Source organism: Gadus morhua, chromosome 11 (genome assembly GCF_902167405.1).
Source record: "Gadus morhua chromosome 11, gadMor3.0, whole genome shotgun sequence".
Classification (NCBI taxonomy): Eukaryota; Metazoa; Chordata; class Actinopteri; order Gadiformes; family Gadidae; genus Gadus; species Gadus morhua.
Genome location: NC_044058.1, coordinates 10,350,122 through 10,372,564, shown reverse-complemented (window position 1 = coordinate 10,372,564; position 22,443 = coordinate 10,350,122). Strand labels below are relative to the sequence as shown.

Here is a 22,443-nt window from a genome sequence, read left to right as displayed (position 1 = left end):
GCAACCATCAGTCAGCCGTGCCATAAACTTTCCCTTGGACATTCAACAATTACACAGGATCAAAGCCAACTTCATGGCACTTGCAGGTATGCCCGGTGAGGTCGGTGCTATTGATGGGACGCACATAAAAATAATTGCGCCATCAAAAGACGAGGACGTGTTCGTCAATAGGAAGAAAGTGCATTCCATCAACACGCAGGTTGGTTTTTGATGCAAATTTTGACATAGCCTACTGGATGTTGATGCAAAGTGGCCTGGAGCTTCAGCTACCCATGATTCGCGCATTTTAATGGCGTGCGGTCTGAGGCAGCTTTTTGAGATGTACCAGGCGTCACTTGCTGGGTGACAGTGACTATCCATGCAAGACGCGGCTCTAGACACCGTGGCTCTAGACACCCTACCTCAATCCACAACCGGTCGTGTATGTTTGTGTGCTCTAGCATATATAGAAGAAATCAGTAAACAATAATAAATATGGATTCAACAAATAAAAGGCATCAAAGAGCCAATACGATGTGTTTTACGCATAGGACTAAGCGTAATCTGCGTAATCGCTTACATGTTATACTTTAATGTTGTGGAGAGAGGAATTGGGCAGATGAAACGTCGGTTTCATGTCCTCCACGGCGAAATACGCCTCACCCCAGAGAGGGCAAGCACAGTAATCACTGTATGTGCCATTCTACACAACCTCTGCAAGCGGAGGAACATTCCACAGCCAGACGATGATGATGATGATGGCGATCAACATGACAAGGAATTTGGCTGTGTGGTACCGAGTGGACAGGCATTTAGGGATCACTTTGAAAACACATTTTAGGTAAACACCTTGGCACAAATCAGTCAACACTTAGGTAGTTCATAACATTTATTTCTTTTAAATTTTATGTATTTTTATTGTTTGCTTTCTCTCTCTCTTGAACGTGCAGGCTACAACGTCATTATCGTGGTCTGCACAAAATTGTCATCATGCGTGTATTCTGCTAACTGCACTATAACTACTTAATAGGAATTAATTTCTAGCCTAGGCTATTTCCTTGTTTTTCGGTGATTCAGTGGGCTCGTCTGAACAACCAATCACCGAACTGACCGCTTCTAAACTCGTGCACGAGAATTGACGTAATCCATAGCAACGGCGCGTCACTCTTAGTTCACTCTTTGTGATTTATCCTTAGTAAGAGTAGGTCTTAGCGGCTTTGTGAATAACTTTTAAGAAAAAACTCCTACGTAAAATGTTTTAGCGCGAGTTAGGAGCACTCCTAGCAGTAAGATAAAATGCTTTGTGAATACGACCCCTGATTGTATAATGAACTATTCATGGATGGGGGATTTGACAGAAAATGCTGAAATCCGGGTTTGGGACATTCAGCGATTTTATGTTCTATTTTTCCCAATATGGTACAATACTTATGTTTAACCATATCTAGAGTAAATATAAGACAAATTACTTCCTCTCCCCTGCAAAGATACTTTTTTACATCTGTCTGTCAATATCTAATAGAATTTATGAAAAGATAATCTATATTGTAAATATATTGTTATTTTATCAAATTAATTTTAAGGGGATAAATTACTTTTCGAAGGTAATGGGCAATAACAGTTGTTACTTATTTCTAGCATGTATTCAACTTAATTGTATTATTATATTTATGGATATTTATTTCCATAAAATCTGAGCATTTCATTGTTTTCCAAATCCTTTTCTGGCGGGGGACTGCAATTTGGTAGATTTTAAATATTGCCTATGCATTAGGGCTGTAACGATACGCGTATCCTCCTCCTATCGATGCCGTAAGTCTGCGACGAGATGCCCTCTCTGTGTTGACAGCTCTCCTCGGCTACGGAGGATTGCATTTCTCCACAGCCGTCGAAGGCCTCATATGCGATATGAACGACATTTATCCAGAGTGGGCCAAGCGCGAAAAAAAATAGCCTGTGTGATCCTTGTCTCTATTGTTTTGTGTGATTTGACCGGCAGTTGGTCTGCTTATAGGTCTGAATGAAGCGGCCACCGATCATTGACAGGATGGGTAATTTATTCTACAGGACTCGTTAGTTTCTTCACTCGACACACACACGCTACCGCTCGCTCTCCTCGCTCGTCCACTCACTCACTGACGTCACTCACACACACATACGCACACTGCCATTCTCGCGCACAGACATACGCTACTCGTAACACAATGCCTCGTTATTGCGCGGTTCATGTTAGACGTTCATGTTTTTTCCCATCTATAGTGGCACTCCGTCTCTCACTCCTACTCGTCCTCTGTACCACTTGTTGGAGTCAGCTAACAGCGTTTGCAACGCGGGCGAAAAGAAAAAACAATGTTCCTTTGTTTTTGAATGTTTACTTGAAAGTTTTCAAACAAAATACACTTCTTCAACGCAGGGGCGATTCTAGGTAGTGTGGGGGCCCTAGGCAGAGGATTGTTGAGGGGGGGGGGGGGGGGGGGTGGAGCGATTGTTGACGACGGGGGGGGGGGGAAGTGATTGTTGACGGGGGGGGTGTATGGAGCGATTGTTGACGGGGGGGGGGGGGAGCGATTTTTTTTTTTTTTTTTTTTTTGGCTCTAGGGGGCCCCCCCCGTGGCCCGGGGCCCCCAAACAATTGCGGGGCCCCAGGCAGTTGCCTGGTATGCCTAATGGGATGCGGCGCCTCTGCTTCAACGATATAAACTATGGTCTTACGCACAGTCAAAAAACTTTGTAGCTCCAATCAATGTTAGACTCCAAACTGAATTACGTTACCATCGTTACCGTTATAACTATACAGTGACGTTGTTACCTAAAAATCCCAAAACATAGAGAATAACATATTTACCATTTATACCTCACAAAATTATTAACAGTTTGTTATGAATTAACATAAAATTACTATTAGCATTTCATAATCATTTTAAACTAAATATTTAATATAAATCAATTATTGGCATATTGGCTCTTACATTACCCGGCCCCTAATTGGTTAGGCAGGTGGACTAAGCAATTACAAACTAAAACATCAAGAGCCAAAATAAAACAATGCCCAACTCAAACTGGTTTCTTGTGATTCTTCCATTTTTTAAATGTTCTCTCTTGACGCTTCTTCTTCTAACAAACAGTTTGTTAACAGCCCTTTCCAAGATAATGGTCTTGGTCTTTATCTTCAATCTTCGAACCGTTCCGCTCGAGTCCGGTAAGGTTTCAACCACTCTTCCCATAAGCCAGGAGTTACGAGGCGAAGAACTGTCCACTAACAACACAACATCTCCAGTAGAAAAGTTTCTTCGCGGTCTCGACCTCTTCTGCCGCTCCTGGAGTAGTGGGAGGTACTCACGGGTCCATCTGGTCCAGAACAAGTCTGCTATATATTGGACTTGCTTCCAGCACTTTCTTGTGTATGCGTCATTTTTGCTGAAAATGCCTGGAGGCATGGTGGGTTGCGACTTCAGCAGCAATAAATGATTGGGGGTCAGAGGCTCGAGGTCATTCACGTCGTCCGAGATACTTGTGAGAGGCCTGCCATTGATGACGAAGACAATCTGTCAGAATCTGTCTTTCCCAAACCCCACCCTGGTGGGAAGCTGCCAGGCTGTTGAATATCCACTGTATTCCCTTTGGTTGCAAGACTCTTAGGATTTTGTTCAAAGAGTTGAATTGCTTCCCTCATCTCCCTTTCAGCGCCAACAAAGTTGTTGCCGTTGTCAGAGCGCATGATAGTAACTTGACCTCTTCTAGACACAAAACGCAGAATCGCGTTAATGCAGGAATCTGTATCGAGGCTATCTGCAACTTCGATGTGCACGGCTCTAAGGGTAAGGCAAGTAAACAGTACGCCATATCTCTTGACTGTACTCCGGCCCCGCTTAACATCGAACGGCCCGAAAAAATCAACACCGGTGTTCGTAAAGGGAGGTTTGTCTGGCAAGATGCGGTCTTCAGGCAGGTTTGCCATCTTTTGCTCTCCGACTCTTCCACTGATCCTCCGACACACTGCACACTTGTTGATTATTTTTCGGATAGCAGAATTGGCTTGCGGGATCCAATACTTGCTTCTTAGTTGTGCCATGACATAACTGCGTCCGCAGTGTCCTGTTCTTTGGTGTATGTCTCTCAAGATCAATGTGGCGACTCTACAGTGCTTCGAGAGTACCGCTGGGTGCTTGACGTTCTCTGGCATGGCCGACTTGTTGAGTCTTCCGCCAACTCTCAATGTGCCATCTTGCTGAATCGGATCCAGCTTGAGCAGCTGACTGTTTCGACTGACTTCTTTTCCCTTTAGCAGAGCTTTAATATCCTCTCGGTACTGTCAGTCTTTGACTGAACTGGATTAATATGGACTCTGCAGCAACCATGTCCGCTAAGGTAAGTGTTCTCTTTTCTTTTGTTGTTCTGTATTTCTCCATGTGTTTTTCTAACTTCGATCTTCGCTTTTCGGGGTCCCTTTCGGTTTGATTGACTGTTCTCGAGAACTCCTTTCTTTCATCTTTCAGCTGGCGCAAGGTTTCCTTCAGCCGTAGAATCCCGGCCACCGACCTTTTCAGCTTATGCCACTCCGAGTAGTAGTCGATCAATCTGTTAATTGGTTCCACGTCATCTTCAACTATGATTGTGTTGACTGAAACTATGTTGTTGACCTCTAGGTCATCTTGCAGGCTTTCCTTCCTTTGCAGAGGTTGTTTGGGCCAATCATGTTCGCCTTGCAGCAGGAATTTCGGTCCGTTAAACCATGTTCCTTCTTGCATCAATGTTTTGGCTTTCAGGCCCCTGCTAGCTTGATCTGCAGGGTTTTTTCTGTTTTGTGCACAGACTGCATGAACTGTATATCTTCTTGCGACAACTCTTCCTTGTCGTCGTAGTTGCGCTCTTGGAAATCAGTATTATACTGTTGGACAAGTAACTTCTCAACTTCCAATGAGATCCTGTTCACTGAACATTGAGGGGGTTTGTTCTCTGTGTCCTCCAGTTCCTTTCTCATGGGCCCATTCACTACCCATCCAACGGCAGTCTTAATGGCATAAGGTCCTCCATGTTGACTGTTAATAATGTGCCATGGCTCCATATATGCCTTCGGACAGTTTGCTCCAATAAGTAGGCCTACAACTGCTACCAATCCTAGCAAACACACTTCACTGAGATATGGCCACTGTTGAATATCGGATTGGCTGGGTATGTTTTCAGCGTGAACTGGTATGTTGTAGGCCTGCAGCGGATTCGAATTGTATCCGAATCCGTTCGGTTCGTTTACCACAGTTCGGAGCATTCTGGAGATCCGCGGATTTCGGTTTAATGAAGGCATTGCCTTATGTAGCGTATTTTGCCTACTGTAGCCTACGTCCGATACAAAAGGGTGTTTAGGACCCAGCGGAATGCATTCTCTCCAGTGCTGCCCGAGCCAATGAGGTAGCTGTAATAGGTTGTTTTCTGAAGTTCAAGCGCACGATTCCTAAATTTAAAGAAAGTAATTGATACAATTATATTCTAAATATACGGGAGATGAATACAAACGGGTGATAAGCGGGATAACGGCCTTCGAGGTCGACTGGTTCGATGGAAATAATGGACAGGTAGAGGCAACTCTGACTTCATGCTGCGCTCGTCGCCAGAGTTCTAAGCCTCGTCGGCCGTTATCCCTTACATGTTACACTCAGTGCACCATGTTTTCAAATGCATTTAGGGGAACATTTATTGCACAAAAAAGCCTTGCAAGTTGTCTGATTGCAGTCAATTAACACATTGCAAATAGCCTGTGGGTCTCATTCATTTTTGTGTTTCTCCCCCAAACCCTCCGTCAAAAAAAAGTCCGCCTTTTTACTATCACGGACATGATCCTAATCCGAACCGTATCCGAAACCGAGGCCCAAAACGGTTATCTGAACCGAACCGTGGACACACTGATCCGTTTCAAGCCTAGTATGTTGCTGTGAGTGAACAACTTACTGTCCGTCCACACCAGAAGCGAATTGAGCGACCAAATCGCCGGAAGTCATTCACTTTCTATGGGCAAGAGCGACCAAAGCGACCAAAGCGACCAACGCTACCAGCGGCCAAAGTTGAGCGACCAGAGCGTCAAAAAGAAGTTGAAAACTTTTTAACTTTATGCAAATGACTATTATTCGCTTCAGCGGCCAAACACTGACAGCCAATCGGAATGTAGACGCTCTTCGCTTGCGTGGATCCCAGGGAACATCGGCAGGCACTTTGGTTCCTACCTACCTTTATTCACTCACTGAACAAAATGTCGGCTGAAGTATTAATCGCGGCTGTAACTGGGCACCCGGTGTTGTACGAACCCACCCCTTTTCATTTCAGAGATCGAAACGCCGTAGTGGTTTGGATATCAAGTGATGATAAGCGGGAGTATTTATAGGCTACATCTAGAACGTTCGTATTTAAGCGGGAATCATTTTAATTTGCTCTCCATGCCACCAATCTAACCAACCAATCGCGTGTGGCATGCTTTAAACAAAACCAAAAAAGTTTTTGAAATCGTCACATAAACAAACTAATCGACAAGACGAGGGATAAATGACAAGGGATATATCTAGTCTAGATAGATAGAAAGCCTAGTCAAGTCTTTATTAATACCAAACGACACAAATCGTCGGGAATCCATTTAGGTGGTTCGGCCCACACAGGACAGTAGCCTACAAGACCACACAGAACAAGTCTGACTGGACATACACACAATACATCACATTAAAACTAGACACGCGTTGATAGATAGATAGACAGAAAAGCCTAGATAGATCGATATGTTCCATTATTTGCCTTGCGGAGCCAACCAGTCCTGTGCGCGTATGCAAATTAGCCATGTGCGCGAATGTCTATTTGTTTTGAATGCGACGAATGAGTGCAGATCATGATTTGCAGATCCAGATCAGTGAAACATATCTTAACTACTACAGCACGCAGGGTTTTTTGTTCTCGGTTGTAATTAGCCTACATTTTAGGATTTTTTTTGTATTGGGGGGAATCACTGTCCTACTTGTTGTCGAAGCACTTTATCGAACAAGCAAAACCGTCTCGGCAATATGGCCGAGGTGTATGGGAGAGTTCACTATTTAATATGGCTGTCTGTAGGGCCTACTAAACGCATACGGCTCCTTTAAATGCGTCTGCATAATTGAATTGTACGTCATGAGCGACTTGAGCGACCAAAGCGAACAGAAAAATTTGCAGCGAAACTTTGTGAGCGACCAAAGCGTCTTTGACGCTTTGGTCCTGGTGTGGACGTACAGTTAGGAAGATCGATATGTTCGGTATCTTCCGGTCCGCACACTTCCAGGTCTGATATCACGTAGCTACTTATGAGCTTTTGTTCTCCAGGTTCGTCTTGACCCATGGTGCTGAGAAGTATCTGTGTTGGTTTACTTTTAACTAGGGTTGGGCACCGAGAACCGGTTCCAAAAGGAACCGGTTCCTAACGTCCGGTTCTGGAACTGTTAAGACGATGTTTGAATTTCGATTCTTTTTATCGGTTCCTAAATGCGCGCGCATGTTTCCGGGGCGGGGTTTGTATTACTCCGCCGCGTGCTCCGCTAAACATCAGTTGTCTGAAGTTCGAACATGGGCCGCAAACGCCGCTCAAAAGTCTGGCTTCATTTTAATTTAAAAAAGGACGGCTTCGCACAGTGCAACACCTGCAATAAACTTATTACTGCCAAAGGAGGGTGCACAACAAACATGATAAAACACCTTCGCCTGCTGCATGGTATAACAATCAACGAGTGTAGTGTGTTTGACGCGTTGCGTCGGTCTCGTGCTCCCATCGCTTCCTCCACTTTGGACAGTCAACCATCAGCTAGTAACTCCTCATTGGAAACGGAATCAGGTGGGTACATAAAAATTATGATTGTCTTATTCTTAACAGACTAGCTTAAGTTATAGACTACCAGTTGCTAAAACTGTGTCAAATCTGTTCATAGTTGTTGAACGCTCGCAGAGTGATGCTAACGTTAACGTTAGCCAGTCTGAGCCTGCTGCTGCTGCTGCGGCTGCTGCTGCTACGTTAACCGGCCCGAGACCCCAGCCAGCAAAGATACAACAAACTCCTTTCAGCATGGCAGCAAGGGGAAAGCTGTCAGCGGAGCAAATTGCTGAGTGCCACAGAAAAGTAATGGCGTATGTGGTAAAAAGGCTGCATCCCTTTAGCGACGTCGAGTCGCCCACATTTAGGTAAATAAATAAGAATAACGTTAAACTAACTTAGCTTGTAGCTACTTTATCTACCCCTGAACTAAGTTACAGTAACAGTTGAGGTTTAACTTTATTGACAGATTTGTCTTTGGCACAGTGCTCGTTTGATTTAAAAACATCACAACATATGGACATGTGCTGAAGTGTTTGTGTGTATTTATTGCAAATTGCTTTTATGCTCTGTTTAAAAGTTAAATGCTTTTAAGATATCTTATGTTTGTTTTTGCGTTTGCAGGGATATGATCCATTCAATAAACCCGAAGTACACCCCCCCTACAAGGGAGTGTTTAACTAATAGATTGATCCCGGCATGGTACCAGATAGAAAAATCTAATCTGATCTCAGAGCTGAGTGAGGTCAGTCACATAGCTCTCACTTGTGATGGCTGGACTAGCCTAACCCAAGACCACTACCTAACTGTCACAGTGCACTCTTTAGTGGAAAGTAACATGAGGCAGAAAGTTCTCGCAACAAAAGCTGTGTACAGAGCCCAGACAGGAATTGTCGTGGCAGAGGAAATCGGCGACATCCTGAAAGAATTTGGCGTGTTTGATAAAGTAGTAGCCGTTACTGTGGATAATGCGGCCAATATGGACGTAGCCATCAAACGGCTGCAGTTTGTGAAGCTCGGCTGCTTCGCTCATTCACTAAACCTAGCAGCACAAAGTCTGTACTCCAGCAGCTCAGTGGCTCAGGGGACTGCAAAGATTCGTGCCATCATCGTCTGGATGAAGAGGTCGTCCATGGCGAAGGTGGTTCTACGGGAAAAGCAGGATGTCCTAAGTAAGAATCAATGTCTTCAGTTTAATTGGATACCACAAGGATCAAATTAAAGTACTTTTAGTAGTGCACTGCACACAATGTACATTTAGCTGGTATTAACATTGGTAAAACAATGCAACATTACATAAATCTGTCTGATTACACAATATCAAAGTTGCATGTCATATTGATGTCAATTCTCTATGTATTTGTGATTTTCTTGTTCATGTCAGACCTCCCTCAACATTCACTGATTCTCGATGTGAGAACAAGGTGGAATTCTCTCTACCTAATGATGGAGAGATTCCTTGAACAATACCCTGCAATACAAGCAGCCAGCTTGGACCAACGCCTGAGAAAGAATATGGAGAGGGACAGGTAGAGATAGGAAGATGTTATATAGGATATAAGAATGAAATTAGGTGTAAGAACGTGCATAAGGTACTAAGGAAGAAGTTAGCACACTGGTTTGCTGTATTATGCAGTGGAATTAATTTAAACTCACTTGTCAAATAGCACTGCTTTTGTTTAAAGAGACAAAAAAAAATCTATATTTTGAACTGTACACAGCCTTGATCGGCTGACAGATGGTGATTTCACCAAGGCAGAAGACTTCATCAGGCTGATGCAGGTTCTGTACACCTGCACACTCTGTGTTTCCACTGAAAAAAGCCCAACAGCCGGACAGATCCTGCCGATCATCCAAAAGCTGGAGAAACACTTCGCTGCTGTAAATGGAGACACAGCATTTGTAGCTGACTTGAAGAAAAGGGTCTGGGGAAACATGTCTACCCGGTACAAGGTAATGACTGAGGATATCAAACGAATGAAGATTAAATTGCATTAAATACTTCTGTTCCTGTGGCTTGATGCAATAGTAGTTTTGTTTTTATTGTTTTAAAGAATGAGGACATCAGGTTCTTCTTGGAAGAAGCCACTGCCTTAGATCCCCGCTTCAAGAGTAAGATGGACAACAACACCGCAGTCTGGGAACGGATCAAGGGGAAGTTGCTGGCAAACTCTGAAGAGGTGAAATGTCATTCATACACAAATATATATACTGTCTCCCTCACTCCTTAACATTTTATATTGAATTTGCATTTTACATCCATGCAGTAATCATTAACACTGTACTGTTTAGAATGTTTTAATCACCTTACCACAACATATCTACTGTTAATCAGTTAAGTGCATGCCTTTATTAGCACATATTCTATTATAGACTGTGACAACTCTCTGTACTGGTGGCTGAGACAGTTCACTGCTGTTTAATTTTATTCTTATATTCTATCCATCTTTCTATCCATCTTTTCTATCTACCTGTCCCTCTCCATATTATGTTCTCTGTAGTCGGTGGCAGTCAATCATGACCATTCAGAAGAGGTTGGTGTGATGCAGGGCGAGGGAAACCAGGAAGGTGTGACGACTGAGAGCGAGGAGGAAGAGGAGAATGTAAGTAGATTACTGAAATTATATTTGGTATGTTCTTCTCAGTCATGAATTTTTTTTTTTAATGTTTTTTTTAACTGTTCTGTCCTGTGTTTGTTTAGCAGCCTCCTCCTTCCAAACAATCGAAAAAGTCTCCACTGGAGGAGCTTTTTGCTGAGGAGGATGCCATGAAGAGGACCTCACAAGAGGGGTTGATGTCCATGGAAAGTCGTGCTGAAAGGGAGATCCAGACGTACCTGGAAACGCCACCAATCATCACATCGTCTGACCCTGCAGCCTGGTTCTGGACCCAGACACAAACTTATCCTTTACTGTCATGTCTGGCCTTCTCATATTTATGTGTCCAGGCCTCCTCAACACCTAGTGAACGGGTGTTTTCTACTGCAGGAAACACAATCTGTGCGGAACGGTCGCGCTTACTGCCTGAGAAGGCAGACATGATAATCTTCCTAAACAAGAACTGTTGTTAATGATTTGTCACAACTGCGCCAGGGTTTGAGTTTGTTTTATTTTGTTACATATACATCCACCTGGGCTGCAGCTCTTTGCTTTTTAGACTGCTGCCAACTTGTGTCACTTCAGCAGAATTCAGTTATAGTTACAGTTAGGGACCCTCGGCAATGTGAATAAATATAATGGCCTGTGTAAAGGCTTTTTCAAATGAAAAAATTCTTGTCTTTTTTTTCTCCTGCACCTCAAAGAATCGGAATCGAGAATCGTTTAGAACAGGAATCGATATTGAGAATCGGAATCGGAATCAGAATCGTTAAAATCCAAACGATGCCCAACCCTACTTTCAACGTTCAGTTTCTTTTGCAGGTCTCCCGTGCAGAACGTTGCTGTACTTCCCGGGTCCATGAAGGCGTAAGTCTTCACATACTTGTCGCTCTTTTTTGATTTAATCTTCACCGGTACAATCGACAGCACACATTCAACTTTTCCGGCCCCAGCTAGACTACAGGACTCTTGCGTGACAGAAACTTGAGCACATGAAACTTCATTTCCGTGAGCACTGTCTTTCCTTTCAGGTAAGACAGAACCTTCTCTTTTCACTATGTGTAAAATGTCTGGATGCCTTAAAGGCCATGGTGCAGGTTTTATTTTTTTCGAATTTGCGCAATTTGCTTGTTGGTAATAAACATTTTAATGGTTACCTATTGTATTTAATGTTGTTGGGTATCACAAAACGGAATTTAATACGAAAAAGTGGGTCATATTGGAGCGGTTTGCGATAGCTTCTAATTTCTCCCGGAAGACGTTGCATGACGTCACGGTAGGGAGACGACAGACGTAGCCCTTCGAGACCCATTGAGAGTAGAGAGTACGAGAGTGATAAGAGATAGATAAGTAAGAGATAAATACATAGATACATATATAGATAGCCTAGATAGATAGATGGATAGACATATAGATAGACAGCATAGATAGATATATTGACCGATATAGATATAGACCGACAGATAGGGAGTAGGGATCGACCGATATATCGGTCGGCCGATATTATCGGCCGATATTCGCGTTTTTTACGTGTATCGGTATCGGCCGATACGCGGCAGATTTTCGCCGATCTTTTTTTTTTTACTTGTTCTACCTCACCTGTTTTTAATATTTGTTAAATATTGCTCATCTAATTTTTCTTACTTGTTTTACCTCACCTGCTTTTACTATTTGTTAAATATTGTTTTTTATATTGAAGTTCAATAAATGTTCCTTTTTTTAAATTGAGACTTGTAACATTTGTTATCAGTGTAATTTTTATGATTGAGGGAGCAAAAGCAGTATCGGCTCTAAATATCGGCTCTAAATATCGATATCGGCGTATCGGAGTATCGGCTAAGGCTGATGAAAAAATATCGGTATCGTATCGGCCCTGGCACTCATCAAGCGGCTTTCACATTGCCCTTTTCCTGATGGAAAGTGACTATTACGGTCCTCTTTCATATGTATTTAGACCTGACCGTGTCGCTAATCTATTTACGCAAGATGTTGACAGATGCCTCACCGTGTCAGACCACGGACAGTGTCAATGCTGCTACGGTAGAGGACCCCTTGCCCTACTACACTTGTGACACTGGGACACAGTGTATTTTGAAGCCCCTTGGAAGGTCTCACGGTAAATCTTTATTTCATACTCTGGGGATCTCATAACATTCTGTTTACTGTAAATATGTTTGCTATAATTCATATGCAGGACAATTTCACGTGTGTTTCCACTGGAGAAAAAAAATCGGTCTATTTGTATGTCTGCTGTGTGTGTGCCTACCTATCTTGGTCTCTTGCAGGCTCAATGGCAGCAGTAAAACTGGAGGGTATCATCACAAGGACATCCTTACTGAAGGATGTTCGACAGCTGTCTCCGCAGCACCAGACTTACTCCCTTGAAGCCTTCCACTCCCTGATCCTGCACTTCGCGCCCAAGCACACTGGGTTTTCATACCATGGCATGTATAGCAGGTCAGTGCTGTCCAATGGAATAACAATGCTGTATTTTATCATACATACACCAGTTTTCGAAAGTGTTCTCAAATGTGTTATTCTGTAGGCTTCTCTTAGCGGCGCTGCATTACAACTGTAATGAGAACAGAGAGACCGCACGAAGAAGCGATGGTTTGGAGAGGTATAGCGTGTGATATCCACGTTTCAGAAAAGGTGCCTGGGTAGTTGTTCCCATCAAAGAGAAGGCCTCATACGGTAGGCAGTGTCATGCAGTTCTATCATGTTTTGACATTTGCGCACAAGACATCTGTGACATCGATCTTTATACAGTATTTTATCATTATTATGTCTGCAGGTTATGCAACGTCATTAATCGAGGCCCTTCGGGAGAGCTACATGGATTCACCCAAGGCTCTTCAAGAGGTTCGCCAAATCCTTCCAACAAATTCCCAAGGAGGAGGCCGTCAGCCATCTAGCCCAGCAGTCACGCTACAAAAAATTGAATTAGAATATTTTTTTTCCCAGACAGGTCCAATCATTTAGTTGTGAGTATGTATGCATATGTAAGTATATGTTATTTTATTTGGTGGTGGTTTTCTGTATGCCGCATGTTTTGTTTTCTCTTTGTGTGCTGTTTATTGCTTGGGTTTTTTGATTGTTCCAGGAAGTTTATTATAACCCTACATTTTAACCCCTTGCGCTGACCCTAACATCTCTGTCGACTAACATTATCTCTTGCTTATTTATGGCTGTAACCCATTCATTCCTTTTACAGCATCACCATGGTTACCGTCTCACTGCATGTCGCATGTTTTGTTTTTATTGCTTGGGTTTTTTAATTAGTTGTGTGCACAAATCATTCCTTTACAGCTCCATAATTCATAAAAAAAAAATTAAGAATCCGAAAGGGACCTCTGGGTGCGCTTTTCTCTTGGATCACTATGCGTCTGCTCTATGTGATATCATTGCATGTATGTGTCCGTGAGTGAGTGAGAACCATCAGCTGACCCTCAGGTAAGATCACACTATTGCAAGATTATTTTATGTTGGTTTCTTTGTGCCTAACCCTTTTTTTCTTGAGATTTGTTTACTTTATCAGGCCTTTCAACCTGTCCCTTTTTTCAGTAATCGATCCCCATTACTAGGGATGACCTAATAAACTGTTTTTATATGAATTCACGTGTTCTGTGTATTTTATAACATTTGAAGGGCGGTTGAGCGATCGCAACACAACAAGCATGAGTTAATTCTTGAACTGAAAAATAATTGTATTCATGTTGTACGTGCCAATATGGTTTTTATTCTTCATCCAAACGAGGCCATTGAAAGCCATGATAGGTCTGGTCACCACTCTGAAATTGTTGCCTGATGGCTGAAACCAGACAGGAGTGTAGAGGCTTCCTTATATGCAGGCCAAGAACTCCATGAGCCCAGCGTATAGCCTGCCGGTATGCAGTGTACCGGTATTGCCTAGGGAAGTAGGTTGGACAATTATTTATTTTCATGCATGTTTATTGTCTATGCAACACATCTCTAGTCGCCTATAACTGTTTAAGTTGGTTCATAGGACTCTATAAAAAAGAATGCTAAAGTAAACAAACAATTAACATACTCGTGCGTGCTGGCTTGAAGGGGACCATGATCCTGCTTGAAATGTGTGTACGCTATCTTCAGCACAAACGGATTCAGGCAGCATGCCTCAAATCCTGGATGCTGAGTGAGGCATGTCACATCTGCTGGTCTTGGGCTGAGCTCCTCGACCAGCGACCAAAACGCACTCACTTCCCTACAGCACAAGCTCTCCACCACAGATTCCATGGGAATCCATGGGAATCTGTGTGTGTGGGCACCGTTTGTGTGGGCACCGCCCACACAAACACCTGCCAAACACAGCGACACAGACACGCTTACTACTCTCCCTCTCTCGGTAAGCGCTACCTTGACGGTGTCAATGACAATCAATCACGAGGAGTAGAATCGAAAATAATCACGCTGAATTCATGACCAGCCTACGTGACCGGCGGCTACCGGGTACGTTTGCAACAACACTTTCACCGGAGGAATAGGTAAAAGCTTAGAAATAAACATTAGGCAAAATATGTACCGGTAGTTACTGGAGCTATTAGGCAACCATAAAAACGTGGGATAACTAATCGTAGGGGTTATCTGGGGGGGGGGGGGGAGCTCGTACAGCAACGAGCTCAAGCGCTCGTTGCTGCATTTCTAAATGATAGCAACTCACCAGGACACCTCACCAACTCTCCACCCATTCTCCTCCAACCATGATTTTAATTGGCTTTGACGGCCATCAATCCTCGGCAATTCCTCATTCGCCCCCTCACGTCTAACAGGCTCGAAATTATACGGCTGTGGGCCATCATAAATGTAATTTGTGGTTCTTGCCACCTCTTCCTCATCCCAGTTAGACGCCATAGTTCTAGTACTAGGCTAAGGCTACCTTCCACCACGACTCCCTACCGTGACGTCACCACCGAACGACGTTAGAAAACACCCGTTACTACAAAAAACGACAAAAAGCGTCAAAAACTGGACTTTAACACCATTTTGGAGACATTTGATGAATGCGATATATATTTTGAGTGCTTTATGTACCCATTAATCGAAACTTCCGGTTAACCTGCACCATGGGCTTTAACGCACAGTCCTTGCATTCGATCCTTCTTTTGCAGAACTTGCTGAGATGGCCGGGAGTTAAGCAGCCAAAACACAAGCCATTTGACTTCAGGAACTCCACACGTCCTTTGTGAGGCTGATCTTTAATTCTGTTGCATGAAGCTAGAGTGTGAGACTCCTGGCAGTACAAACACGGCTTCTCAAATACAATCCTGGTCTTGCCTGGATTAGCTGGCATCACATATGTTCCTTGAGGCCTTTTATCTTCTGTGAAAACGTTGGTAGCGAAGCTGCTTCCACAGACTTCTCTCCTAAAAGGATGTCTTTCCTTTTGTTCAACTTTCACAACCGTGGTTGCTCGGCTGTCTGGTAGATTAACGAAGAGGGGATCCATCATTATTTTAGCTTGGCGGTCTATGTATTTCACCAAATCAACGAACTTTGCTCTTCTACCTCCTCGCTCTTTGACGTTGTAAGCTTCAACACGCCAACGTTCTTTCATTTTGAAGGGTAGTTTGGATACCAATGTGCGTAAGTTGGTAGGGTTGTCCATCTCTTCCAGATAGTCTATGTCTTCCATAGTGTTGCGACACCCAACCAAGAACATAGCATAAGCATTTAATTCTTTTCCGTCATCCGACTTGATCTGTGGCCATTTTAGTGCTTTATCAATGTAAGCGCTGGCGATCTGTAACTCGTCCCCATAGTGCTCTTGAAGCAGTTTCTTCGCTTTAGAGTAGCCTTTGCTAGCTGACATGGGGGTCATCCCTATGTTCCCCGGGTCCTATGTTCCCCGGGTTCTATGTTCCCAGTTTTTCCCAAAAAGGGTCCTATGCTCCCCTGTAGCCATACATACCGGGGAGCATAGGACCCTTTTTCGGAAAAGCGGGGAACATAGGACCCTTTTCTGGGAAAAGGGTCCTATGTTCCCCGCAATCTATCAATCTTTAAAAATATTTAAACTTTGACGCGACATTCCCGTGATGACAGCCAATCGGCGTTCAACCGGCCAACTCAGTGCAGTGCAGTCCGGGGTGAACTGCAGCATGGAGGATAAAGTGATTGTTGCCGTTTGCGACTCCCATAGCTCTTTATATGATAGTATATAATGTAATATAATTGTATAATAATATCACGGCCAAAAGCTCTGTGCGCCTCCGGATGGCCGTAGCGCGAGGAGCTCTCGCAGGAATTGGGCTTCTCTGGGTTTGTTTACCGGCGTATGAATAGACTGCGTCAGGTTTTCCGACGTCTCTCCCTCTTCCACTAAAGGTAAAGACATGCAATGGTAGTTATCTCGGCCGGAATTTGGCAGTAATGTTGGTAAAAGTAACAGACCGAGGAACATAGAACCCTTTTTTTAAAAAGGGTCCTATGTTCCCCGGTCACATACATATCGGGGAACATAGGACCCTTTTTTAAAAAAAGGGTCCTATGTTCCCCAGTCTCATACAAAGAGGGGAACATAGGACCCGGGGAACATAGGACCCGGGGAACATAGGACCCGGGGAACATAGACACGCTCCCCTGACATGTGGGCGCAGCTGCGAACTAGCTCCTGGGGTTCACCAGCTGTAAATTGTTCCAAAACATACAATTTGTCCTTATTGTTGTCTGTATTTTGTTCAATTGAGTGCTCGAATGTTCTGATGAAAGATTTGTACTGCAGTGCGTCACGTCACCCTTGAGGACAGGCATGTCTTTCGTTGGTAGCTGGGATTGCCCTTGTTGTTTTACCAGTAGCTCAGTGATAGCGTTCTGATTTTGCAGGACTTTTAGCATCTTGTCATCTCTGTTGGCTTGACCGTGATGTTGTTGAGAGACCTTCGGTACTTGGGATTGCAGCATTTGTGTTTGAGCATGAAAACCTGGATTTACTGGCTGAGGAAGCGAAACACCGAATTATTCTTGCTCCACGTTCCCTCCTAGTAGTATTTGTACTAGCGCGTGGCTACTTTAAACACGGCTACCGGAACCATCTTCGGATCTTTAGTATTCTTTAAACACTTTACATTTTTTTTTTTTAATTGCACTGCTTTCTGCTAATGCAGTTTCCAACTCAAGTTCTTCTTTTGCCCCTTTAAGTTTTGCCATTTCAAACTCAAGTTGCTGCTTTTTCTTCTGAGCTGCAGCACGTTCAAGCGAAGCTGCATGGTCAGCCTCTTGTTTAACACGTGTCGACGAGGCTCGTGATGTGGTCGTTTTGCGACTTACGAGAGATCCGTTCTGATGGTCGTGTCCAGCATGACTGGCACCATACTGCGAAATACTGTCACTTGATTTAACAGCATCTTGCGGGTCAACTTCTGCATCATCCTTTTGCAATGAGCCTTCGTGCACAGCTGCGATCCAAGTTTTAGTTGCTTTCATCAATTATTTTAATTTGATTCATTTTGGATTCAAACGTTCCTGATCAAATGTTTTTTCATCTTCAAGCAAAAGGCTTGCAACTTCTTTGTTGAGGCAATACAACTCATTTAAAGAAAGTGGGAAATCATTTTCCATGACATCTTTAACCTCATGTACATTTTGAGTATCGCTCATCATTTTCTCCACTTCATTTATTTTACTTTTGAGAGCTCCTAATTTTCTTCTCCTCAATGCTACATTTTTTTGCAATTTCTCTTCTAAGGCTTTCTCTGTCAACCTGCGTGTCCGTCCTGGATCCATTGTATCCTCAAAATATCTCAGCCCCTTTTCCTCTTCATCAGTCATCTTAATATTGCAGAGTTAGGCTTTAGTTGCATGCAATGCTTTAAAAGCACTTATCCTTCAAGTCACTTTTTCTTCATAAGAACAATGGCAATACAACTTCTTAAATGAACCCCAAATAATCAACATTGACTGTCTGGCTTAAAATACGAGCTGACAAGGAGAATCAACAACTTGCATTTTATGTATTTTTTTTATGCAGTCCACCTTTAATTTCGGCAAGGGCTTCTTCGACTATCTTCCTGCATCCGGGTGACGTCCTCTTGTGGGAATGCACGAGGATAATATGAACGGATCACGTTACCTTTCTTTGGAGAATACTTCAAAGGATTAACCGTTTCTTGAATAAGCTTCTTCAGGTGAGCTCTCTTGGCTTTTCTCCCGTACTCCCGATCTCCGGAGCGGACAGCTGCGCTCTCCACACGGCCGAGCACGGGCACAGGCACGGGCCCGTGTAGTTTATTGATCCGTTAAACTAGTTTTTTGACAAAATATAGTGGCACTCCGTCTCTCACTCCTACTCGTCCTCTGTACCATTTGTTGGAGTCAGCTAACAGCGTTTGCAACGCGGGCGAAAAGACAAGACAATGTTCCTTCGTTTTTAAATGTTTACTTGAAAGTCTTCAAACAAAATACACGTCTTCAACGAATAAACTACGGTCTTGCGCACGGTCAAAAAACTGTGTAGCTTCAATCAATGTTAAGGTACGGCCACACCAACCGCGTTGCTCGCGTTAGGGGCGTTGAAAATCGGCATTTTTGCATAGGGAACCATTGGTTTAGGCGCGGTACACGCGTTGAAGCGTTGAAGCGTTGATTTGGGGGCGTTAGGCGCGGCAGTTGCACGTAATTACGCACGTAAACGCAGTAACGCGCCCAACGCACCAACGCCCGGAGTTCAGAAAATTGAACTTTCAACGCTCCAACGCGTGACGCTTAGCCGCGGAAGCCAATCAGCGTGGAGCTTGACCCGACGTCACTGGCAGAGAGTAGTGAGCTTGCACAGAAGCATACGGCCGACATCTTTCTTTTTTCTGGGTGGAAATAGTAACATAGTTACGCCATTAAATGCGTTTATGGAAACATTTCTAGCGAGAAATGTGCATTTTACTTTCATAATGTTCGCTCGGTGAATGTGAAGGATGTTTGGTTTGATAGTTATGACGAAGAGGGAACGCTCCGTTCACTTGCATGGACAGAGTCTCTGGTTGCTAAGCAACCTCAACGTCTTGGCGGACTGCTTCTCTGCTGATCAACACTGCGAATGCTGGAAACACACCAGACACACCATGTGAAGTTATTTAACCCGATTATTGTTATTTATATCCGAGATTATTTAATCTAACCTGATCTAAACTCTATCACCCAAACACGGCGGCGTTTGGGTTTCCTACCTCGGACTCCAGCGCAGCCACGGCCGACATTCTGGGTGGAAATAGTTACATAGTTACGCCATTAAATGCGTTTATGGAAACATTTTTAGCGAGAAATGTGCATTTTACTTTCATAATGTTCGCTCAGTGAATGTGAAGGATGTTTGGTTTGATAGTTATGACGAAGAGGGAACGCTCCGTTCACTTGCATGGACATGGACTCATCTAGCTGCGGTGGCGCGTTGACGCGTTGGAAGCGTTGAACCACCACACACTGGTCAAGCGTCAGGTTAGGCGCGTTACTCGCGTTGTCCAACGCGAGTAACGCGGTTGGTGTGGCCGCACCATTAGGCGCGGCAGTTGCACGTAATTACGCACGTAAACGCAGTAACGCGCCCAACGCACCAACGCCCGGAGTTCAGAAAATTGAACTTTCAATGCTCCAACGCGTGACGCTTAGCCGCGGTGGCCAATCAGCGTGGAGCTTGACCCGACGTCACTGGCAGAGAGTAGTGAGCTTGCACAGAAGCATACGGCCGACATCTTTCTTTATTCTGGGTGGTAATAGTAACGTAGTTACGCCATTAAATGCGTTTATGGAAACATTTCTAGCGAGAAATGTGCATTTTACTTTCATAATGTTCGCTCGGTGAATGTGAAGGATGTTTGGTTTGATAGTTATGACGAAGAGGGAACGCTCCGTTCACTTGCATGGACAGAGTCTCTGGTTGCTAAGCAACCTCAAGTCTTGGCGGACTATATATCTGCTGATCAACACTACGAATGCTGGAAACACACCAGACACACCATGTTAAGTTATTTAACCCGATTATTGTTATTTATATCCGAGATTATTTAATCTAACCCGATCTAAACTCCATCACCCAAACACGGCGGCGTTTGGGTTTCCTACCTCGGACTCCAGCGCAGCCACGGCCGACATTTTTCTTTATTCTGGGTGGAAATAGTTACATAGTTACGCCATTAAATGCGTTTATGGAAACATTTTTAGCGAGAAATGTGCATTTTACTTTCATAATGTTCGCTCAGTGAATGTGACGGATGTTTGGTTTGATAGTTATGACGAAGAGGGAACGCTCCGTTCACTTGCATGGACATGGACTCATCTAGCTGCGTTGGCGCGTTGACGCGTTGGAAGCGTTGAACCACCACACACTGGTCAAGCGTCAGGTTAGGCGCGTTACTCGCGTTGTCCAACGCGAGTAACGCGGTTGGTGTGGCCGCACCATTAGACTCCAAACTGAATTACGTTACCATTGTTACCGTTATAACTATACAGTAACGTTGTTACGTAAAAATCCCAAAACATAGAGAATAACATATTTACCATTTATCCTCACTAAATTATTAACAGTTTTACAGATTATGAATTAACATAAAATTACTGTTAGCATTTTTTTTATCATTTTAAACTAAATATTTATTATAAATCAATTATTGGCATATTGGCTCTTACAACCATCTATTTGGAAGTTAGGCTATTAAACATGTTCTATACGCCATGATTATGTCATTATTTAAGCTACATAGCCTAATAAGAAGCGCTACTAGGATATTTGACTAAACCACCAAATAGTTGAGGGTTTTTGCCTACCTGCAAACATCCTCCAACTGCAATCTTTGGTTATTTATTTATAAATGTAGCTATAATTTAGTAGTATTCTCTCTGTTCAAATCAGTTCAGTGTTCCAAATTATTTATTATCAAATGTTACATTAAGTTAATTGTTTTATAAGTGTGAAATAAAATGCTTTTTAAATTAAAAAAAATTGTGGGATGTATCGAATCGTGGGTCAAAAATCGAGATACAAACCGAATCGTGAGTTGGTGTATCGTTACAGCCCTGCTATGCATGTCCATTATATTTCCTTTGCACCATGTGGAAATAGCTACTCGTTTGTCAAATATTTACATTATTTTAATCTAGTTTGAACTTTGCATGGATCTGCATCACTTTCACACTGGAACACAGGAAATATTTTATGGAAAGCATTGCTTTTGCATGTCTTAAAGGGAAAAAATTAGGAAAAGGCAAGCAAAGACAAGGCCGAAACCTAATAACTACTGTCACTAACACAACATGGGAGAGGATCTTCAGATGGGCCGGATGTCTTTAGATCTTAAACACACATTGTTCTTATCGTAAAATATTATTTATTGTACTATAAGTAATATATTTTTAAATCAATAAGCACAAACAAGAAGAGAATTCAATGTAGTTAGGTCTGCTTACAGTTCAAGATAATACAATAAATCTAGCCGGTCCAAGGTGCACCTGACATAGCACAAGAAACTATATATGGACGCCCGGTAACCACTTCCTCCGCACAAACTTTAAAACCAAAGCCTCTGGTCTGATCCATCAGCATCCATATAGAACAACTCCCACACATCAACCTCACCATCTCTGACCACCTCGCTATCATTATAGAGATCAACACTCCCACCCCCCAACCCATATCAATTCCATCTGCCCAATCTCCCTCTCCACATGTATATCCAACATTCTTGCTGACTCCACCTTCCCTGAAAACTCAACTCAGACGGTCTTGTCAACCTCTATAACCACACTCTGTCCACCAGCCTCAACCAGTTGGCTCCGATAAAAACGGTCAAAATAAAAACGGTCAAAGATTGTCAAATTCACACAATAATTACATATGTCCCATCTTAAAACACAATTTTCAGAAACTCATTAAAAAACATATTTGCACTGTGAGAAATGTAAAAACGAGAATATATGAAAATGCTTGAACCATCCAAATCAATATCTTTAAGACATGTACAGCTTTGCAAAACCATGTGAAGGCGATGCATAAAGGCCACTTGCAACAAAATTTTAAATATTTTCTTCTCTATTACTCACAACATAGGT

The 22,443-nt window shown here is 43.2% G+C and overlaps 2 protein-coding genes across 2 annotated transcripts; both read left to right on the top strand.

Annotated features, from left to right (window-relative positions):
- Nucleotides 1–7,382: 7,382 nt before the first annotated feature.
- On the top strand, nucleotides 7,383–9,360 carry LOC115554691 (zinc finger BED domain-containing protein 1-like). Its single transcript, XM_030371501.1, has 4 exons — nucleotides 7,383–7,816; nucleotides 7,911–8,160; nucleotides 8,417–8,964; nucleotides 9,177–9,360. Exons 1-4 carry the CDS (start codon nucleotides 7,552–7,554, stop codon nucleotides 9,323–9,325), a joined length of 1,212 nt encoding a protein of 403 aa, XP_030227361.1. The 5' UTR covers nucleotides 7,383–7,551; the 3' UTR covers nucleotides 9,326–9,360.
- A 193-nt stretch (nucleotides 9,361–9,553) lies between these two features.
- LOC115554692 (zinc finger BED domain-containing protein 1-like) lies at nucleotides 9,554–11,048 on the top strand. The gene is made up of 4 exons (XM_030371502.1): nucleotides 9,554–9,745; nucleotides 9,847–9,972; nucleotides 10,294–10,395; nucleotides 10,494–11,048. Exons 1-4 carry the CDS (start codon nucleotides 9,569–9,571, stop codon nucleotides 10,860–10,862), a joined length of 774 nt encoding a protein of 257 aa, XP_030227362.1. The 5' UTR covers nucleotides 9,554–9,568; the 3' UTR covers nucleotides 10,863–11,048.
- Nucleotides 11,049–22,443: the final 11,395 nt, after the last annotated feature.

What these genes read in the sequence shown, in the direction of transcription:
- LOC115554691 (XM_030371501.1), top strand. Translation starts at nt 7,552, where the DNA reads ATGGGCCGCAAACGCCGCTCAAAAGTCTGGCTTCATTTTAATTTAAAA. An exon ending in CTCATTGGAAACGGAATCAG is followed by an intron (nt 7,817 to 7,910) that starts GTGGGTACATAA and finishes ATCTGTTCATAG; the next exon opens with TTGTTGAACGCTCGCAGAGT. An exon ending in GGAAAAGCAGGATGTCCTAA is followed by an intron (nt 8,965 to 9,176) that starts GTAAGAATCAAT and finishes TGTTCATGTCAG; the next exon opens with ACCTCCCTCAACATTCACTG.
- LOC115554692 (XM_030371502.1), top strand. Translation starts at nt 9,569, where the DNA reads ATGCAGGTTCTGTACACCTGCACACTCTGTGTTTCCACTGAAAAAAGC. An exon ending in ACATGTCTACCCGGTACAAG is followed by an intron (nt 9,746 to 9,846) that starts GTAATGACTGAG and finishes ATTGTTTTAAAG; the next exon opens with AATGAGGACATCAGGTTCTT. An exon ending in GCGAGGAGGAAGAGGAGAAT is followed by an intron (nt 10,396 to 10,493) that starts GTAAGTAGATTA and finishes GTGTTTGTTTAG; the next exon opens with CAGCCTCCTCCTTCCAAACA.